The sequence below is a fragment of the Numenius arquata genome, chromosome 8 (assembly GCF_964106895.1).
Source record: "Numenius arquata chromosome 8, bNumArq3.hap1.1, whole genome shotgun sequence".
Classification (NCBI taxonomy): Eukaryota; Metazoa; Chordata; class Aves; order Charadriiformes; family Scolopacidae; genus Numenius; species Numenius arquata.
The window spans coordinates 10,486,728-10,504,468 of NC_133583.1; the positions used below are offsets into that span (position 1 = coordinate 10,486,728).

General features: G+C 54.4%; 1 protein-coding gene across 5 annotated transcripts; it reads right to left on the reverse strand.

Annotated features, from left to right (window-relative positions):
* Positions 1-453: 453 nt before the first annotated feature.
* IMPDH2 (inosine monophosphate dehydrogenase 2) lies at positions 454-12,457 on the reverse strand. 5 transcript variants are annotated; one of them, XM_074151323.1, is made up of 15 exons: positions 12,308-12,457; positions 12,140-12,188; positions 11,951-12,052; positions 11,525-11,599; positions 10,899-11,105; positions 8,633-8,720; positions 7,820-8,019; positions 6,660-6,750; positions 5,843-5,938; positions 4,415-4,486; positions 2,018-2,161; positions 1,654-1,798; positions 1,427-1,570; positions 1,001-1,084; positions 461-730 (listed from the first exon to the last, which is right to left on the reverse strand). In XM_074151323.1, the coding sequence occupies exons 1-15, from the start codon at positions 12,403-12,405 to the stop codon at positions 709-711; spliced, it is 1,617 nt and encodes a 538-aa protein (XP_074007424.1). In that variant the 5' UTR covers positions 12,406-12,457; the 3' UTR covers positions 461-708. The 5 variants fall into 5 exon arrangements, with proteins under 5 accessions (XP_074007425.1, XP_074007424.1, XP_074007426.1 ...); XM_074151324.1 differs by lacking the exon at positions 4,415-4,486 and having other exon boundaries at positions 454-730; XM_074151325.1 differs by lacking the exon at positions 11,525-11,599 and having other exon boundaries at positions 12,308-12,405.
* Between the last annotated feature and the right edge of the window lie 5,284 nt (positions 12,458-17,741).

The window sequence follows — 17,741 nt, forward strand, 5'->3', positions numbered from 1 at the left end:
GGGAAGAAAGAGCAGGGAAGGAGAAAGGTGGATTGGTGATGCCCAAGCGTGGGAAGGTACAGGTCCAAAGGCCTGATGTGTGCAAGCAGCTGTAGCGCAGAGCACTTCCAGGGCTCTCTGGGTGGGTGTGCATAAACATACACAAGCACCTACTTGATTGTCATTGCCCCAGCTGGGCTGGGCACAGCCTGGCAGTGGCTGCTGCTGGGTTGGGCAGCTCCCAAAAATCCATTTGCTCTCTTGCCCAGCAGCCACTTGTTTTCTGCTCTTGGGAAGGTGTTTTGTTTTCTTTTTTTAACACACACCCCCCCCCCGCTCCATTATTCACTCAACCCTCCCAAGGAGCTGTTGCCTCCTCGTTGCCCCCCCCAACACGAAGTGTCCCTTGGGGGCCAGGAAGCAAAGGAAGAGCCAGGGAAGGAGAGCAAGGGCAGTACAGAAGGAAGCAGGGCTCTGGGCTGACACCAATTGCACATCTTTTCCTCTTTTATTGTAAAACACGGCCAACACGTGCAAGGCTCCAGGCGCCAGCCCAGCATCCCTTCTCCTGGGTGGTGGGTGGGCCCTCTTGGGTGGTGATGAAGCAGCCAAGGGACATGGGGAGCTCCAGGCAGCCCACAGGGTAATGGCACTTCTGCAGCAAGAGTAGCTCCTGCACAGGGTGGCACAGGGCTGAGTGGCACGATGACAGACACAGACGGACCCCCTTCAGAAGAGGCGCTTCTCATACCTGTGAGGGGAGCAGCAAACCAGAGAGCTCTTTTACTGACCCGCCTCACTCAGAGCAAGAAGCAAAGGCGCAGTCAGGAATGGCTCCCAGCCTGGCAGCCCACAATGGGAAGAGCCCCGACTTGCTGGCAGTGAGCAGCTCACCCGCTCGTGCCCTGCTGCAAGAGGAGCACTGGCCTGGGACAGATGACAGGCTGGGGCTCAGCCCAACTGAGCAGTGGCAACCCAGTGCCCACCCTAGGGAGACAGGGGTCCTGCCAGCAGCACTTACGAGTGGAGGCCATGCACCCCTCCTTCCACCTGGGCAGACATCGTCCTCTTCTCAAACTTCAGCTCTCCCGAATACATCATGGCTCTGAAGGGGAAGGACACACGTCACAAGCCAGCCAGAGTCCAGGCAAGACAGTGCTCCAGCTGGAGCAGCTGGGAGCAGGGACACTGGTTCCAGAATGGTCTTTGCTGTGCTCCTAAGAGCCAGGCAGAGTGAGGTAACCCCCACATTTTGAGCCCAGCCAGCTGAATATGTCACAAGAGACCACGCTTCTGCATCCCTGGGGCTGGCAAATCTATGACACAGTGCCTGCTGGAGATGATCGAAGAGGGCTATAGCGAGGTCAGGTCACACAGAACACACCACAGCATGGGTGCAGCTTGCCCAGAGACCCCAAATGGCATCACTGTGAGGGGAAGCACTCACCGGACTTGGGTCAGGCTCTTGGCACCAATATCCTGGCAGGAATGCTGGATCCCAGCAATCAGGTATGGAATGAACTTGTGGATAGAGCCCTTGTCCTGCACTGCGCCAGAGACCCCCTGGGCCACTTTGATTTTGTCTGTCTCACTGCATGGGAGCACAAATCAAAGAAGTTTGTGAAGCAGAATCTCAATCTGCGTGATCTGCTGCCCAAAAGCACCATTTCTTACCTGAAATACCGGTTCTGGCTGCTTAAGTTCTTGTCCATGGCATCTAGTGAGCCCATGCCACGGTATTTCTTCAGCCTAATTCCATCTGAGAAGAAGTATTCACCTGGGGCCTCCGTGGTGGCAGCCAGGAGAGAGCCCATCATCACTGGCACAAGAGATCATCAAGAGCAGCACGTCAGCAGCAGGAAGGCTGTGGCCGCAAAACCCCTCGGGGTCCCTGGGCACAGCACTGAGCTGGACCCCTCCACGCCTCCAGCCACCTAAAGGTATAAGCCCTCGTGCCCAGAATCAAATGCCATGGAGAAACCCTTCCCAGGAGACACCCTATGACATGTACGATGTGGCAGCCCCATGCACCGCTCACCTGTGGAGGCCCCGAGCGCAAGGGCCTTTGCGATGTGCCCAACTGTTTGGATCCCTCCGTCTGCAATCACGGGGACGCCGAATCTCCTGGCATATTCAGACACCTTGTACACTGCCGTGGCCTGGGGGCGGCCGCACGCCAGCACTGCAGGCGGGGAGAGAGCAGAGAAAGGGTCAGCTCCCACCCGGCAGCGCCTTCCCTCCCCAGCAGGCCCTTTACGCTTCCAGCACACACATGCTCCAGCACTCGGGAACGCACAGATCCCTGTATGCTCCTTTCCTAGGCCGAGTTGCAAGAGAAGTGGATGCCCAGGAGATGCCTGCTGGGACATCCTCATGGCCCTCGACTCCAAAAAACTGTGGGTGACCTTGGGACTGGAGTCTTTGACCAAATGCCTGGGATCAGCCGAGACTCACAGCTCATCCTGGTGCAGAGGAGGCCTGTGGGGAGCTTAGGAAGGAAGCAGAGCAGACTCCAAAAGCTCTCCAGAGCATCCCTAGCCCATAGCCATGTCCCACCGCTTGCTCCCTCCTAGCAGTGCCAGACCCCTTCTCCGTACACCCAGCAGCTGCATGATGCGCTGCTTGCGTGGGAAGGCAGCTGGCTGGGAGAGAGCTGGTATGTATATATATGTACAGATCTATTTTTTTATATATATATATATATACACACATCTGCACACACACGCACACAAACACACATGCAGCAGTGGAAAAGGAAAGGGGGCAGGATGATTTGATGGCTTACAGGAAATAACTGAGGTTCCTGCCCTGCAACATAGCAAGGACTCAGTCAAGTTTAGCTGCCCCATGGGAAGGGAGTTATTAGCTTTAGATTTACCTGCTCTTCCCAGTCGCTAGTGGTTAAAGGATTCCCGTGGTGCGAGGGGAAAACCAGCACAGGGCATGTCTTGTAACACATTTGTCAGCCACAGGCATGCAAGTAGGCTGGGATAAGCTTCTCTCGGGGGTACTCCCCTTCCCCACAATTAACTGGAAGCGTTTTCTCCAGTTACGGTTAGTCCGATACACCGGGTAAGATTACGGCCATGCAGGATTAGTACTTCAGAGCGTGAACTCCAGGGGTGGTTTATCCTGCCTGGCAGCAGCACTGGCAGCGCACGTCCCTGGCAGAGCTTTGCCGAGGCTGGGACTCTGCCGTTGCTCCGCTCCCAGCGCTCAGCAGCAGCTGCTGAGAGAGAGAGAAGCCAGACTCTGGGCTGAAATCATGAAAGAACTGTTTTTAATTGAACAGAACTCGGCGTTAAGCTAGGGCTCAGCCAGCCAGGGAGAGTCTGCCAGCTAGAACACAAATGCCGTTAGTCCTAAAGAGAGGGTCTCGCTCGGTACCACACTGCTAAAGGCCACGTCGCGGCTGCAAAACGCCGCAAGGAGAGCTCTGTGGAGAGAAGCACCCGATTTTGAAGGTCCAGAGCCCAGTGTCTGCGGGATTGTGCCGTAGACAGTGCAGGGCCTGCAGAAACCTCACAACAGTGGCCACGGAGACCAGCCCTTTAAGGAACAGCTTGGCTCAGGGCCCCTGGGAGCATCGCACCGTTCCGACTGTCCCAGTGCCCGGCACCACAGCTTCAGAGCACAGGCTTCCAAAGCAGGGTTCAGAGCGCACACACGCTGAGTGGTCGGGGTGAGGGTTTGTCTTTTTTAGTGTATCTGCAAAGGGCGACCCTACAAGATCAGCTGCTAGGGAAAACCTTCCGGGATCTTCAACAGAAATCTCTTTCCCTTTGAGGTCCGTCAAAACCAGGGAGAAAGGGCAAAACCCAAGGCTCGCCTCGGGTGGCTGTGTGATCCAGCAGCGCCACAGCAGTACAGAGCAGACAAAGGTGCAGCCTGTGCTGGGCAGGGTAAGAGCCCTTTCTCTCCACAGGAGGGTCAGGGGTCAGCGGGGAAAGACGTGGTTCTGGTACGCAGCTGCCAAGGTGGCCGTACACAGCTAAGTCCCTCTGTAACCCCAGAGGAGCTAGCTCCAAGTGAAGCTTGGCCAGGGCACCGCTTCCCCACAACTGAGGCCAGATTTAGAGCAGGATCGAGGACTGCTCAGGGATCACTTCCCAGCACTGGATCAGCAGGGACGTGCCCAGCTAGAGATCCAGGAGATGCAGATGGAAAGCTCGGGTCAGGCTCCTGAACTGGATTTTGGAGTGGAGAGTGGATGAGCCTGAATGCCCTCAGCTTTGACAATTCAGACCCTGCTTTAGGAATTCAGAAAGGCTTCTCAGCTTCCATTTCAGATTCAAAACCAGTATCCAAAGCCACAAAACCCCAAGTGCATCTACAGCTAAATTATTCTCAAACAAGCAGTAGGGCCATGTGCAGCCAAATCAGGGTCCTGCTTCAAGACACATAATTAGGGTTGGGAACAGGGCAAGTGACTTACTATAGGTGCCCGTGACAGTAGAAGGGCATTTGGGGCTGTGGGACTTTAGGTCTGGAGGGATCTTTGGAGCAGCTAAACAAAAACAAACACACACATTTTAGAGACAGAAGAACAGCAGCAGAACAAAGGACCCCAGCAGTGACCTGCCACTAGGCAGAGCATACGGTGTGGGACAGAGCTGACCTTGCAAACCCTTCCTAGCCTGAGCCAAGCCAGAGACCAGATCCAAGCCAGCCAGGCCCGGCTGTGCACAGCGCATGCTGGCCCTGCCCCAGCAGCCATCCAGAGAGGTGACCCCCCCTAACCCCAAAAGCCAGAGTTCTTGCCCTAAGAGGGCCAAAAACCTGGGGAAGAGTTTTGCAACCACATCTCCTGTGAAGCGCCACATTCTACCTCTGCTCTGTTCCTTCCCCAGAACCAGCACCCAACCCCACCTCCCGCAGCAGCTGGGAGAGGCACCCTCTGGAGATGTTCACCATGCTGCGGAACAGAGCGTGCCTCAGCAGGTCCTTTGCCTCAGAGCCAGAGTAGGACACGCGCGTCCTGGTTCTGCTCTGGCTACAGAAGCGTCAGCCCAAGGACATCGCAGCGTCCCTAAAATGGTCACCCGACACAGACTGCCCTGATTGGGAAACCCCCGCAGCCAGTGCTCCCATGGCAAGCAAAGCAGGCCCAGGGCTGTTCCAAGGCTCTCCGCAGGAATCGGCAGAGCTAATGCAGCACCTTCGGCCATCAGCTACCCTCTTGCTGCCGCTGGGGCAAGGACCAAGGAGCCAAGCAGAGAGGGGCTGCGTTCGTGGGCTGCAGCGCCTTGTGCCACCGCTCTGCACCTCACCTGCCGGGTCCATAACACGAGGACTGAGCCTGTCCTCAAGGCAGGCTCTGGGGACACCCCTCTTTGCCTTTTAGCTAAGGGTGACACGGCCTCTGCCCCGCACAAGCTCCGACTGACTGCAGAGACAACGGCCAGAAATCCCATTTCGGCCTGGAAATCAGAGAAAGGCATCGAGCCCAGCAGACCCATTCTCAAGCATCACGCACACCGCTGCCAGGGGGAAGGGGAGTGCAGACAGCCCGGTGCACTTCACCCGACAGCGCTGGGGATCCGGTCAGCCCCTCTCCCTGCAGAGCTGCCCGCCAGCCCCATCCCACACCGAGCCAGCGGCTCCTCTCGGGCAAAGCCACGCGAGCCACAGCTGCTCTGCTCAGCCTCAGTCAGTACTGGGGAACGCCTTTGCTGCTGCTGCCACCCCAAAGGTCTGACCCAGGTAATGGGGATGTCCTGGACGAAGGGGGTGAAATTCGGCTTGCTGTTAGACACTGCCCTCGTAACGGGAGAAGTCCATCCTGGCTATGCTGCTTTTCAGCAGGGAACCTCTACTCAACAGATGTCTTCAGCCTATTTAGGAGACGGCTGATCTCTCTCACCTTCCTGTGTGATGCAGATGGAGCCACTGCCCATCCCGACTCTGAGGGCATCGACCCCTGCGTCAATGAGGTTCTTGGCCTGAGCAGCGGTCACAACTGTGGGGAGCAGAAACTGGTTTGAAGAGAGACAAGCAGAATTGCACGCAACACTGCTCTGCCCCAGTGCTTCCCCCTGTGGCTGCAAACATCCCCCACCCAGGGCAGCAGCTGTACACCAGCATCCAAGCCAGGCCTGGCTCTCCACTGCTGCCAGGCAGTTAGCTCCTGTCCCCAACGCATGAGATGACACTGGTCCTTTAGGCTACTCTGTGACATGCTTACAGCCAAAGGCTGAGGTAGCAGAGGTCACCACATGGTGCCAAGCACTCTTTGGGTCACACCAGGTAGCAAGGGCAGAGCACAGACTAAGAGCAACACCAGTAACACACCAGTCAGGTAAAGACAAGGACTAATGAACTGTGCTGTCAAGAGGCAGGGAAAATTTCCGATTAGATTTCCACATTAAGCAATATTCATTATTATTATTATTATTATCCAAAATTTTAAACTGGTGTGTAAAAGAAGCTAATGTGTAACAGGCTACAGAGGACTGCAGCTCACCGTGCTGCAGAACAAAGGTTTCAAAACATCTGCAGCTGGGGGGGCAGCAGGGTACTGCCCTGTGTCTGCAGAGTGGTCTCACTCTGCTCCACAAGCCAGAGGGAACCATTTCAAGTTCACAGACATTTACCAAGAGGATCATTTCATCCACGTCCCTGCAGCTCCCTCTATGTCTAAGCCACAAACATACTTTAAAGACAAGAACATGCATGCCTACCGTTTCCTCCAATAACTTGTAGGTTGGGATATTTCTCCTTAATGTATTTTATCATATTGATCTGGAAGATGGAGTTCCCCTGAGAGGAATCCTGCAACAGAAAGAAAACAGATTTCAACCAGAGTTTCTGCAAAAGATTATGAATAGAGCTTCAGAAAAGCTTCAGGTCTTCACTCTGCTCTGGGGTCTCTGCTAAGCTGGGTGCGTGGGCAAAGTGACACCCCAAATTGAGCACAGACCCAGAGGAGAAGCTGCCGCCAAGGAAGTAACATGCCTTCCCTGTGCAAGGCAGTTTATTGTGAGGACTTCACACTTAAATCCTGCAGCTTCAACAGAAGGCAACAAGCAGCACATCTGGCTGCGGGTAAGAACCGTCTGGCTCTACCATCAGGACACCGTCAGCCCTGTCTCAAACTACAAGTCAAACGCTGAATGTTCCTTGTGACACCCAGAAGGGCTGGTGGGGGATACACCTCTCCCTGCCGCGCAGCTGAAATACCAGATGTCGGCCACCAAGGGCTCGGGCCCTGCCAACCCCTGTGACCCAGCCAACTTGCCACGTCTGTTAAACATTTCCAGCTGTGATGCTGCTCAGTCATATGCCCTGGGAGCGCGGCAGACTCGCAAGTGAAGGATCGATGAAAAAATCAATGCGCACACACAGGCAGCGGCTGCCCTGCCTGAAAGCACGGGCCAGAAGGGGAGAGGAGCACAGCAGCCCTGGGCTGAGCACTCCTCAACACCAGGCAGTTAAGGGAATAACACAGCAACAAACACCCAACAGTCAAAGGGAAACTGTGAGAAGCCAAATATTCAAAACTAGTACGGAACATCAGAGAGGATGGCAGCAGGCTGCAAGAAGCATCTGTAGAAGACTCTGTATTAACTGAGAGCGTTTCTCTTCTCAGCCCTCAGGGCTTTGATGCTACAAACCCACTCAAGGCTGGGTAAGTTCCCAGGCAAGAGGAATCCCTCTTATTTGAGGACTCCAACCTGAATGAGACTGAGAGGTCAGCAAATTGTCACACTATAACAAAAAAGGGCCTGTAAGGAAGACAGTAAGTGCCATACTGCTGCCCCACTGCCTGAGGGACTCATCCAAACCAGACCCTCAACCCACCCAACGCCCCCAGGCCAGCCGATGCCCGTGGGTGGCTCACCAGCACTACCGCATCCACGCCAGCCTGCACCAGGAGGTCCAGCCGGTACTTGTCATCTTCGTGGGTCCCAATCGCAGCACCACAGAGCAGCTGCTTCTTAGAATCCTTAGAAGCCAGGGGGTAGTCCCTGTTCTTCTTGAGATCGGTGCGGGCAATTATAGCCACCAGCTCGTCATCTTCATTAACAATTGGCAGCTTGCCTTGAAACAAACAGAAAGAAGATCACTGGAGATTCCTGCAGGAGACAGAGGCGAGGCCGGAGCAGCGCGGCAGAGCAGCAGCATCAGGCAGGTGGCAACTGGTACAAGGTAGAGACTCAAAGAGGTGCGTTACCAAATATTGCTTGACCACAGACGCCAGCAGCCCTGGCCCTAGAAACAGAGCAATGAGTTTGCAGGGCTGGAAAAGGTCTCAGTATCCCCACACATAGAAAAAGTGTCTCTCTTTTAATAATTAGATCCATGACACTGTGTTAGAAGTCAAACTACCAAACCCTGACAGAGCTGAACTGGGTGCCAAAATGTGAAGGCCAGGACAGAAAACTGAAGACATGTGGCTGGACAGCCAGGCAGCTCTTCAGCTCCTGAGCTGCCAAGAATCCCTCAACTTCAAACAGATTTGAGATGAACGCATGTGACCTCTGTACCCTGGCAGAGGGCTGCGGGCACTCTCTCCTCACTGTCCTCTCCTCGTGCTGGAACGCAGCCCTTCCATGTTCCACCCACGCACGGACGCGTGCCCACTTTCACCCACTGCTGCTCCCAGCCCAGCGCTTCCACAGCTCTCCCTCGCATCACAGACGTTCACAGGTACCTTTTTTACTCCTTTGCAGGATTTCATTCGCTTCTTTCAACATTACGCCAGCCGGGGCCACAACAAGATCCTCCCGCTTTGTCATAATCTAGTGGGAGGGAGAAGATAAGAAGTCACAAGAACTCCTTCGCACTGATCTGAAAATACCAAACCCCTCTGCCCACGTGAAACGCTCCGCAGCAACTGTGTGGGAGTGCTCTACAGACAAAGGAACCCACAGCACAGCAACACGCCTGCAGAAACACACAGGAACAGCCTCCAATGGGCTGTCCCTGTGCAAGCAGCGGCCATCGGCCCTCAAGTCCATCGGTGTAGTGAAAACAAGAGATGGCAGAGGGCATCAGCAGGCTGAGGGAGAGCACCTAGAAGCAAGGGATGACTCTCAGATGACCCTTGTTTGGGATGTCACCCAAACAGCCCTCCCTTTTAATAGAGCACGGGCAAATAAGGGCTGGAGACACCCCCGGAGTCCCATGCTGTTCTGGCAGAAACGCTACCCCCAAGCTCATTTTCGGGCAGCGATCCCCAGCGCACAGGCTCTGGAAGGGCTCTGCCCAGAATAACCCACTGCTGCTGCTGGCAAGGTCAATGGGGCAAAGGAGTCACTTCAGTCCAAACAAACACACTCACCCACGCTCGCTCTGACAAACAAGCACCAAAACACTGTGGAAAGGCAAGGGGCAATGAACACAAGCTAGAACATCTGACGTGCTACACAGAAGAAAGCTTTCACCACAACAGCGGTCAAACACTGGAAGAGCAGCCCAGTGAGACAGTGAAGTTTCCATCCTTGGAGAGGCAGGCACAGCCCCACACAACCTGCTCCAGCTGAACATGCCTCAAGTGGAAGGTTTGACGAGGGACCTTGAGGTCCCTCCCCAGCCACAGCGTTCTGCGATTACAAACTCGATGTGGGATGTTTTCATAAAAGGTTACACCAAGAAGGCCAGGAAAAGCTAAAAGGGAAAACTCTCTAACCCTCGAGGAAGATAGATTAGTTGCACACAGCAAAGAAGAGAGGGAATGTTTTAGTTATTTATAGTATAAGAACAGACATTTTGCTTCAGGAAAGAGGTTCACCCTGTCTGCATTCACCCAAAATCCTGTCTGTGACAGAACCCGCATCTCAGGAAAAGCCTGAGGAATGACAGACATATCCCAACACACTCCCTAAGCCTGTGTGATCCATGAGCTTCCCAAGCTACAGGAGACCTGTGTGTTTAACTGGATGGCAACGAACAGCTCAGCAAGGTGACTGCTGGATGGCAAGTGAGGAGGGGTCTAGGAAACATTCATCTCCTTAACCTTGCCTGGTGACGGGGAGAAGCACCAAACGCTAACAGCGGCAAGCTTCCAGCTTCGCTGCGCTGGATGATCCATGTAAATGATGAGAGGAGACTCCTATCTGGCTCCTCTGAATGGGCCAGCATCGCTTCAAAGGGCCATGTGCACTTTTATAACCTCCTCCTGGTTTAAGATTCTTGTTACAGGTATTTATAGGCGATTTCAAACCAAACAGGGATGAGCATGTGATACCAGGTTTGGTCAGCAAGAGCTAAAAATAGGCATTGAGTCAAGAGCAGAGCCTGGCCGAGAGGCACCGGTGGTGTAACCTGACAGGGCCGCAGATCTACGGTTACACAGCTCGAGTAACAGGAACGCCAGAACTAACAGGAATCAGCATTGGCATCGCAGAGAACGTTCTCCTGTAGGAGGGGGGTTTGAGAGTGTAGCGCTATAAAGGCGAAACTGCCAGTCTCCGAGTTCAGGGGGTTATTTTAAAGAGCAAGTAGCCTAGATAAGGCACACAGGGAAAGGCAGCCCAGAAAAGGAAGACCGGCACTCGGAGGGCCTTCTGAGCACAGCGCAACTGCTGCGGCCCTGGCCAGTGCCAGCGCCCTACGTGGCACCACAGCAGCAGCCAGGAAACAGCAGGAATGAATTACTGAAGCAGGGGAGAGCACCAGCTGTAGAAGATGGCTTCCACAATACTGAAAGGTAACCCCGCAGGAAGAGTCACGCAAACGCTAACTGCAGGGCCACCCTCCTGCATCTGCACTGCAGGAGTCGCAGAGAGAGCGTAAATGAATGAGACATTCCCTCCTGGAAATTCAGTTAAAGACGGACCCGCAGAGCTAACGTGGAGCTGCTCCCTCCTGCTGGCACAGCATCCTCACAGCCACGCACTCACCCTTCTCCTTATCACAAGCCACTCTGCTTCCTAACGCAACGCTCACATCCATCAGTGCTCACAAGCCCTTCTCACCTCGCCAAGGGGCAAGTCGTGCTCCGACTCTTTTAGGAAATCAATATCTCGAGATGAAATGATCCCAACCAGCTTGCCCCCCATCTTCCCATTGTCCGTGATGGGAATCCCACAGAATCCATGACGAGCTTTTGCTTCAAACACATCTCGCACTCGGTCGTTGGGGCTCAGCACCACGGGGTCTGTGATGAATCCTTGCTCATATTTCTGAAAAGAAGCAGATTCAGCAGCCAGGCCAAGCAGCACCACCAGACCAGGCAGAAGCTGGACATGTGCCTGGCGGTTACTGCAGCCGCTCACAAAGGTCTGTAACCACCCAACCTGGCCATGTGCTCATCCACAGGGTGACTCCCAAACCAGCACCATGGCTCACCCAAGCAGCGCTAGATTCCCAAGAGTTCCCAGGCTAAGCTCCTTCCTGAAATTGTGGGGAACAGTCCCACTCCAGGGCAGTTCTCAGACCCCAGGCTGGAGTGTGGGGCAGCGCCTAACACACAAGAGGCAACCACGGCAGTGCTACTCCTCTAAAACGCCAAGCTCTGATGGTGTCCTCCACAGTGGGCCAAACCCCACCGCCCACCTCCACGAAGGACCCCGGGGAACCACGGTTTGTCCCAGCCACTCACCTTCACCTTCCGCACTTCGTTGGCCTGGAACTCCGGGGTGCAGTTGTGATGGATGAACCCAATTCCCCCTGTCAGCTGGTAACACAAAGGCGGCCCGTAAGTTGCTGCAACCCCCCCCCCGCCCCATCCCGCCCCTTCACCGGGCAGACCCCACCACTGGGCACGGAGAGCCGGGCCACCACGGCCACCCCCGGGAGGCGTGGGGTCCCTGCCCGCAAGGCTCGGCTCCCCCGCCGCTGCCTCAGGGGGTGCCGGGGGGAAGCATGAGGCACAGCTTTCCCCTGTCTGGGTGTCTCCGGAGCGTTGAGGTGACCCGGCGGCAGACAGGCCTGTGCCTCACACGGCATTTCCACCTCCGCCATCCCGGTGGGGGCGGCAGAGGGGACCCGCCCGCTGGCCGTGCCCCTCCCGCGGGGCAGCACTCACCGCCATGGCGATGGCCATGCCGGCCTCGGTGACCGTGTCCATGGGGGAGGAGACCAGCGGCGTTTTCAGGGTGATCCTCTTGGTCAGTGCCGAGGTCAGATCCTGGCGGGAAGGCAAGCGGCGGGCGGGGGGGGTCAGCGGCGGCACCGACACCGGCCCCCGCCCCGCTCCCCCGCCCCGGCCACTCACCACCTGGTCCGCCGTGAAGTCGATGTACCCCGGGAGGATGAGGAAATCGCTGGGGGGGTAGCGAGGGGAGAGGCGTCAGCCATCGCCCCCGGCCCGGCCCCACGCACCAACCCCGGCCACGGCCCCGGTCGCGGCCCGTTCACCGGTCCCGTTCCCGGCCCCACTCACTTGTAGGTGAGTCCATCGCCGCAGCTGAAGAGCTGCTGCGCCGTCAGCCCGTCGTCGGGCACGTAGCCGGTGCCGCCGCTGATGAGGTAGTCCGCCATGGCGCCGGCCCCCCGCCGCCGCCGCCGCCGCCGCGTGCCCGCCACCCCGCGCGCCCCCGAGCGCACGTGCGCTCCGACGGCGGCCCCCAGGCCTCAGGCGGCCACCAGCGAGAGCGGGGCCCAGAGCGGCCGGCGGAAGGGGGGCGGGCGCCGGCAGCGCCCCCTGTCGGCCGGGAGGGTCTGCCCCCTCCCCCCCGCCCGCCCGGAAAGAAAACGGCCTAAAAAAGAGGAGAAAGAGGGTGGCGGTGGGAGCCCCCCCTGCGGGTGCTGGGTTCAGCACGGGGTGTCCCAGCAGCTTCGGAAGAGCGAGGAGAACGTGCTTTGCCGGGTCTGCGGTGGATGCAGAACCGGGAGCGCAGCGGGATCCACAGCCAGGCCGTGAGTCAGGAGCGGCCCGCAGGGAGGAATGGCGGCCCAGAGCCGGGGAAGAGGGGAGGGAGGAAGGCAGGGAGGGGAGAAGGAATCGCCCCCGGGCAGGCGAGGATCCGAGGTGTTGCCTCACACGAGCCCCTCTTCCCTCCGGCACCAGGCCGGGCCCTGCACGCCGAGGCCGTGAGGAGATACCGACAGCTGCCCGAATGGAGGCTGCAGAGAGGGGGGTCCATATCTTGTCCCAAGGAACAGGCGACAGGACAAGAGGAATCGGCGTCAAGTTGCACCAGGGGAGGTTTAGATTAGATATTATGAAAAATTTCCTCACTGAAAGGGCTGTCGGGCATTGGAACAGGCTGCCCAGGGAAGTGGTTGAGTCGCCATCCCTGGAGGTGTTTAAAAACACAGGAAGATGCGGTGCTGAGGGAGGTGGTTTGGTGCAGGGTTGGGTTAACGGCAGTGCTGGGTTAACGGTTGGACTCGATGATCTTAAAGGCCTCTTCCAACCAAAATGACTCTATTGATTCTATGGCCGCACCGCGCACGCAGCACATGAGGTCTCGGACTATACCCTCCTGCCCACCGCAGCGTGCGGCTGGAGAGAGGATTCAGAGGAGCAGGAGCAGGGAGGACTGAGGACTGCGCTCACAGGGGAGGAGCGGGCACGCACGGGTCTGCCTCACAGGCGAGGGGCAGGAACCAGCCATCAGCCGCTTTCAGGTTGAGATCTTCCTCTCCCTGCAAATCCATTTGGACATCAGGAAAACTTCCAGAACAAGCTCCTCCTCTGGTGGGTGGTTTGCTTGTCGTGATAGGCCAGAGCTGGCCTCAGAGCAGCAGGGAAATGAGGCGACCAGACACCCCTCTCACCCTGCTCTTGTGTGACAGTCCCTGCCAGACAACCCAGTGTCTAACACTAACAAGCTCAGGGAACTAAAGAATGATGCTACTACACCTACTTCTTACTGCAGTGGATTAAATCCTTGTGTGGAGATCAGCCAATAGCTTTAAGAAAACATTAAGTGTTACTCGTGTTACCCAGCCGTAGGACATGGGAAATGTGAAGAGACGTCTGTTCAGGTCTCCTGAAACACTCAGAAGCAAATGGCCCTTATATGCTGTGAGGTTCATTGGCCGGGTTCACTCCTGTAGCTTGGATGAACGTGTTTGGTCTGAGTAAGGTTCTCCGAAAGACAATGTGGAGTTTAGAGAGCCCAGTTAATCCAGGCTTTGGTAGATGCTAATACTGACTTTTACACAAGGGAGGAAAAAAAACCCCACAAAGTGAACCTTACTATGGACAGAAGCAGGACTCGTGTAGCTTGTTTGGTCTCAACAGCAGTAATCTGCACAGAACAGAGGCTGCAGCTTCTAGAACTATGGTTGTTTCCCACCAGATCATGGTTTTGTTTCTAGCAGGAAGGGAAGGTGCATGCCTCAGTGGAGGGACGTTCACTTTGCTGTGGGAAAGAGGACGTGTGGGTCCCAGGGGCCCTCAGGTAACTAAGAAAGGCAGTCCTCACATAGTTAAGAGCCATCGACAAGGACTCGCAATGCCACTTAAACTTCAAGCCAAGAGATTGGTAGCAAACCTGTTACTGCTACTATGAACGGCAACATCAACCCCATCTTCCTACAGCCACAGGTTAACAGCACTTATTATGGTACACCCTGAACTTCACAGGGTTTCAGTTCTTGCTCCCTGACAGCCTGCTATAAAAGATGGCAGTTCACCCTGGTTTTATTTTTACATAATTCTTGGGCTGATTCTCAGCAAAGTTGATCTCATCTGCCCAGACACTGCTTTCCCATTGTTAGCAGTTTGCTGGGGGTAGGCAGCTCTGAGAAGAGCACTGTCCTTTGCAGCAAATAAAGCGTCTAGGCTCACACCACCGAAAGCAGTCACCAGTAAAGACACCGAGATACGCGTCACGGAGGCAGGGTGCAGAAAGGCAGCCTTCCCCAGGAAAACACCACCTGCCAAGGACACACTCTCTCCAGTCAGCGTTACCTGTTACAGGATCGGCGGAAGGGGAGGCATCGTGCCAGAGCAAGATCAGTTTAACAGGTCTCTCTACCCTTTATTTTAAATAAGGATGGGGCTAACAAAGGTTTGCTGAGCCTATCTGGGAGGCACGCACCCATCTCCACCGTTACGCTAGAGCACGGGCACAGCAGTAAACAGGCAAGGTGGCTTCTGTTCCAATAGAAACACCAGACGAAGTTTAATGGTTCTCAAACAGACTACAACAAAAGGCTGCAGGGAAAAACATTTTATTTCCAAGCAGATTACAAAGAGCAGAGAATATAAGAGTAAAATTAAATTAAAAAAATAGTTGAGTGCATCTCTTTAAAATGATTTGTAGTGTGAGTTACTCACGGGGCAAAGCTACTGGAGAGTTCTGAAGGTCACTTTGCAGGATGCCAATCACATGTGCTGTTTAGACCAAGGTCAACACGGGAGGGACAGACAAGACGTTATTTTGCATATAGGCTGCACACTCATTATCAAGCAAGGCTCTGGGCTGCAACGGGACCCTGCCTTTCTGAGACATCCCCTCCACCTCGTTCTCTCCTGCAGTTCCCTCTCGAGTTTTAGACACGGTTTATTGCTGCTGCAAGTGGGTTCAGTCTGCCTCCCTGTTCTGATGGGCTCAAACGAGAACCGAGAAGCAGGCAAAGGTGGCTGCCACGCACAAGGTTGTACAGGGAAAGTGACCGCAGTGCTGAGAGCTGAGCTTCAGCCACGCGACAAAGGGGACCGACAAGTAGGGGGACACAGCAATCGCTTCAGAGATTTCGGGGCAGCATGTCAGACTTCCTGAAGATTTGAGATGCTCCTTAAGGTAGGAAGATGCTCGAGCTGAGAAGGGCCCTTTCCTATGCATTGGCACCAGCGAAACAGAACAGGCTGAAACATCAGGATAAGGTACATCCCCTGTAGTATTTGACAGGAGCAGTTCCAGCAAGAAGATGGGGAAGAAAGCCCCATAGAGGGTGGAAGACAGTTTTTATCCCACTTTAACAGTGATTTAAAAGTCCAGAGGCTAATTACAAGTAAGTCACTATTAAACTTGGATGATGATGCCGTTTTGTTGGACTGCGTGGAGTCAGTCGGTGTCTAGCAGCACTCACACCAGCAAGAGGATGAGCAACTACAGTATCAGTGAGTCCTCCACCCTACGTACGCTCAGAGGGCTCTTTTCTACCGCCTTTGGGTCTGTTCTTATCACAGCAGAGGAGGCCTGAAGATGGCCTAACCCATCCTAGGTACACCAAGGCAGGCTGTAGCCCTGATGCAGTTGAGAACAAGGCTGTCTTAATTTCTGCCCTAGGAGCAACAGTGTAGAAAAGGATTCTTATTTAGGGATCAGATTAAGTCCTTTTAAATTGGTCCAAGGCAGAACAGCTCAGGAGCTACTTCAGACCTTGTCTCCCATCTAAAATGCAGATCTCTAGGGGTGAAGCAGCCAACAGATGAGAGCCCTCTTGAGTTCCTTAGACTGTTCCCTTCACTCACCACTCTAGACAGGAGGAAAGAACCACTCTGTAGTCTGCTCTCTGCTGCTTCAGCCACTACCACTTAGAGGAAATGCTTGAATTCTTGAAAGTAAATGAAAATCTAATGGTGCCGTGGACAAGTGTGTAAGAGGCTACAAGTTTCCTTAACAAAGCAACACTATTAGTGTCAAGAGACAGGACGATACAGGAGTCCCATGTCAGAACATGAGGTGCTTTACAGTAGTCAGTCATTGCTCTGCTTTCTGTGGTTCCTTTCATACCACAGAGACAAGACGGGCACAGTTTGAAACCAACAACGCAGGGTCTCCAGCTTGACTTCTCAGCTTTATTTATGTAGAGATCGATGCATTTTCAGCCTGTCTCATACAAGGCATAGGGCACGGAGAGTTCTCGTTTAATATATACACACATACAAGAGCTAGCAGTTTGGCACTCTGGGAGCCAAGGGGGAATGCCCTTTAAGCAGCAGTCAAGCTGGTTATAGGAAAGTGTTAAAAAGCTATTTTACATGTTTGACTGGGAACACTTCCCAGAACTTGGATAGCAACCCTAAGCCACAGCACTCTTCTGTGCACGTCTCCCTATGAGCCCCTAAAAGGGAGCAGATCATGTTCTTCACTATCAAAGAACATAGTATTTATATTCTAGAAATACTGTACCTTTTAAACTAGCTCCAGAGAGCCAGACTAGAAGCCAGGTCCAGGAAAATAATCCTTAAGTCACAGTATATCGATTGTCTCTAAAAATAGGGAATGAAGTTAACACAGTGGACATTCTGATAAGACAGTACAGAACAGTACAGCAGTCCATGTCCACCTCAGCAAATCCCTCTCCTGTGTACATCCAAACAATGAGAAAAATAACGGAAACACTTCAGTCTGTCAGGACAAAACCAATCATCAGGAGATCTCCATGGCTCACCATGTTCCAAGTGCCCCCACTCTAATTAAGATCAAGGAGAACTCTTCCCCTCCAAAGATTTTAGATCATTCTGCAGTTAAGAGCAGTAAGAAAAGCACACAATCTAGAATTTTAAGGTAACAAGGAATTCCGTTTCCCCAGAAAGCTCAGCTGAAGTATCTGTTCACCCCTAACCTGGAACTGCCCTAATGTTCTGTCAGGCTATTCCAGCTTCTGGCGATTTCTAGAGCAAGAGGCGACTCCCAAGGCCACCTAATGAAGCAACTTGTACATCGAGTGTCTGGCAGATGACTTCAGCACCCACTGCTGAAGCCCCATTTCTGATGGAGCCGGACAAGGCAGCAGGCTCAGGCTGAGGGGCAGGTGTGCTGGAGCAAGCTTCCCATGCAGCGCTGTGACTCCAGCACAGGCATTTACAGTTTCTCTCGCATCTTTGCAACACCGTTCAAAAAACAGGACAAAAATGCCCAAAAGAATAGGGAATCCACTCTGTGCAGGCCTCTTGGGCATCCTGAGCAACC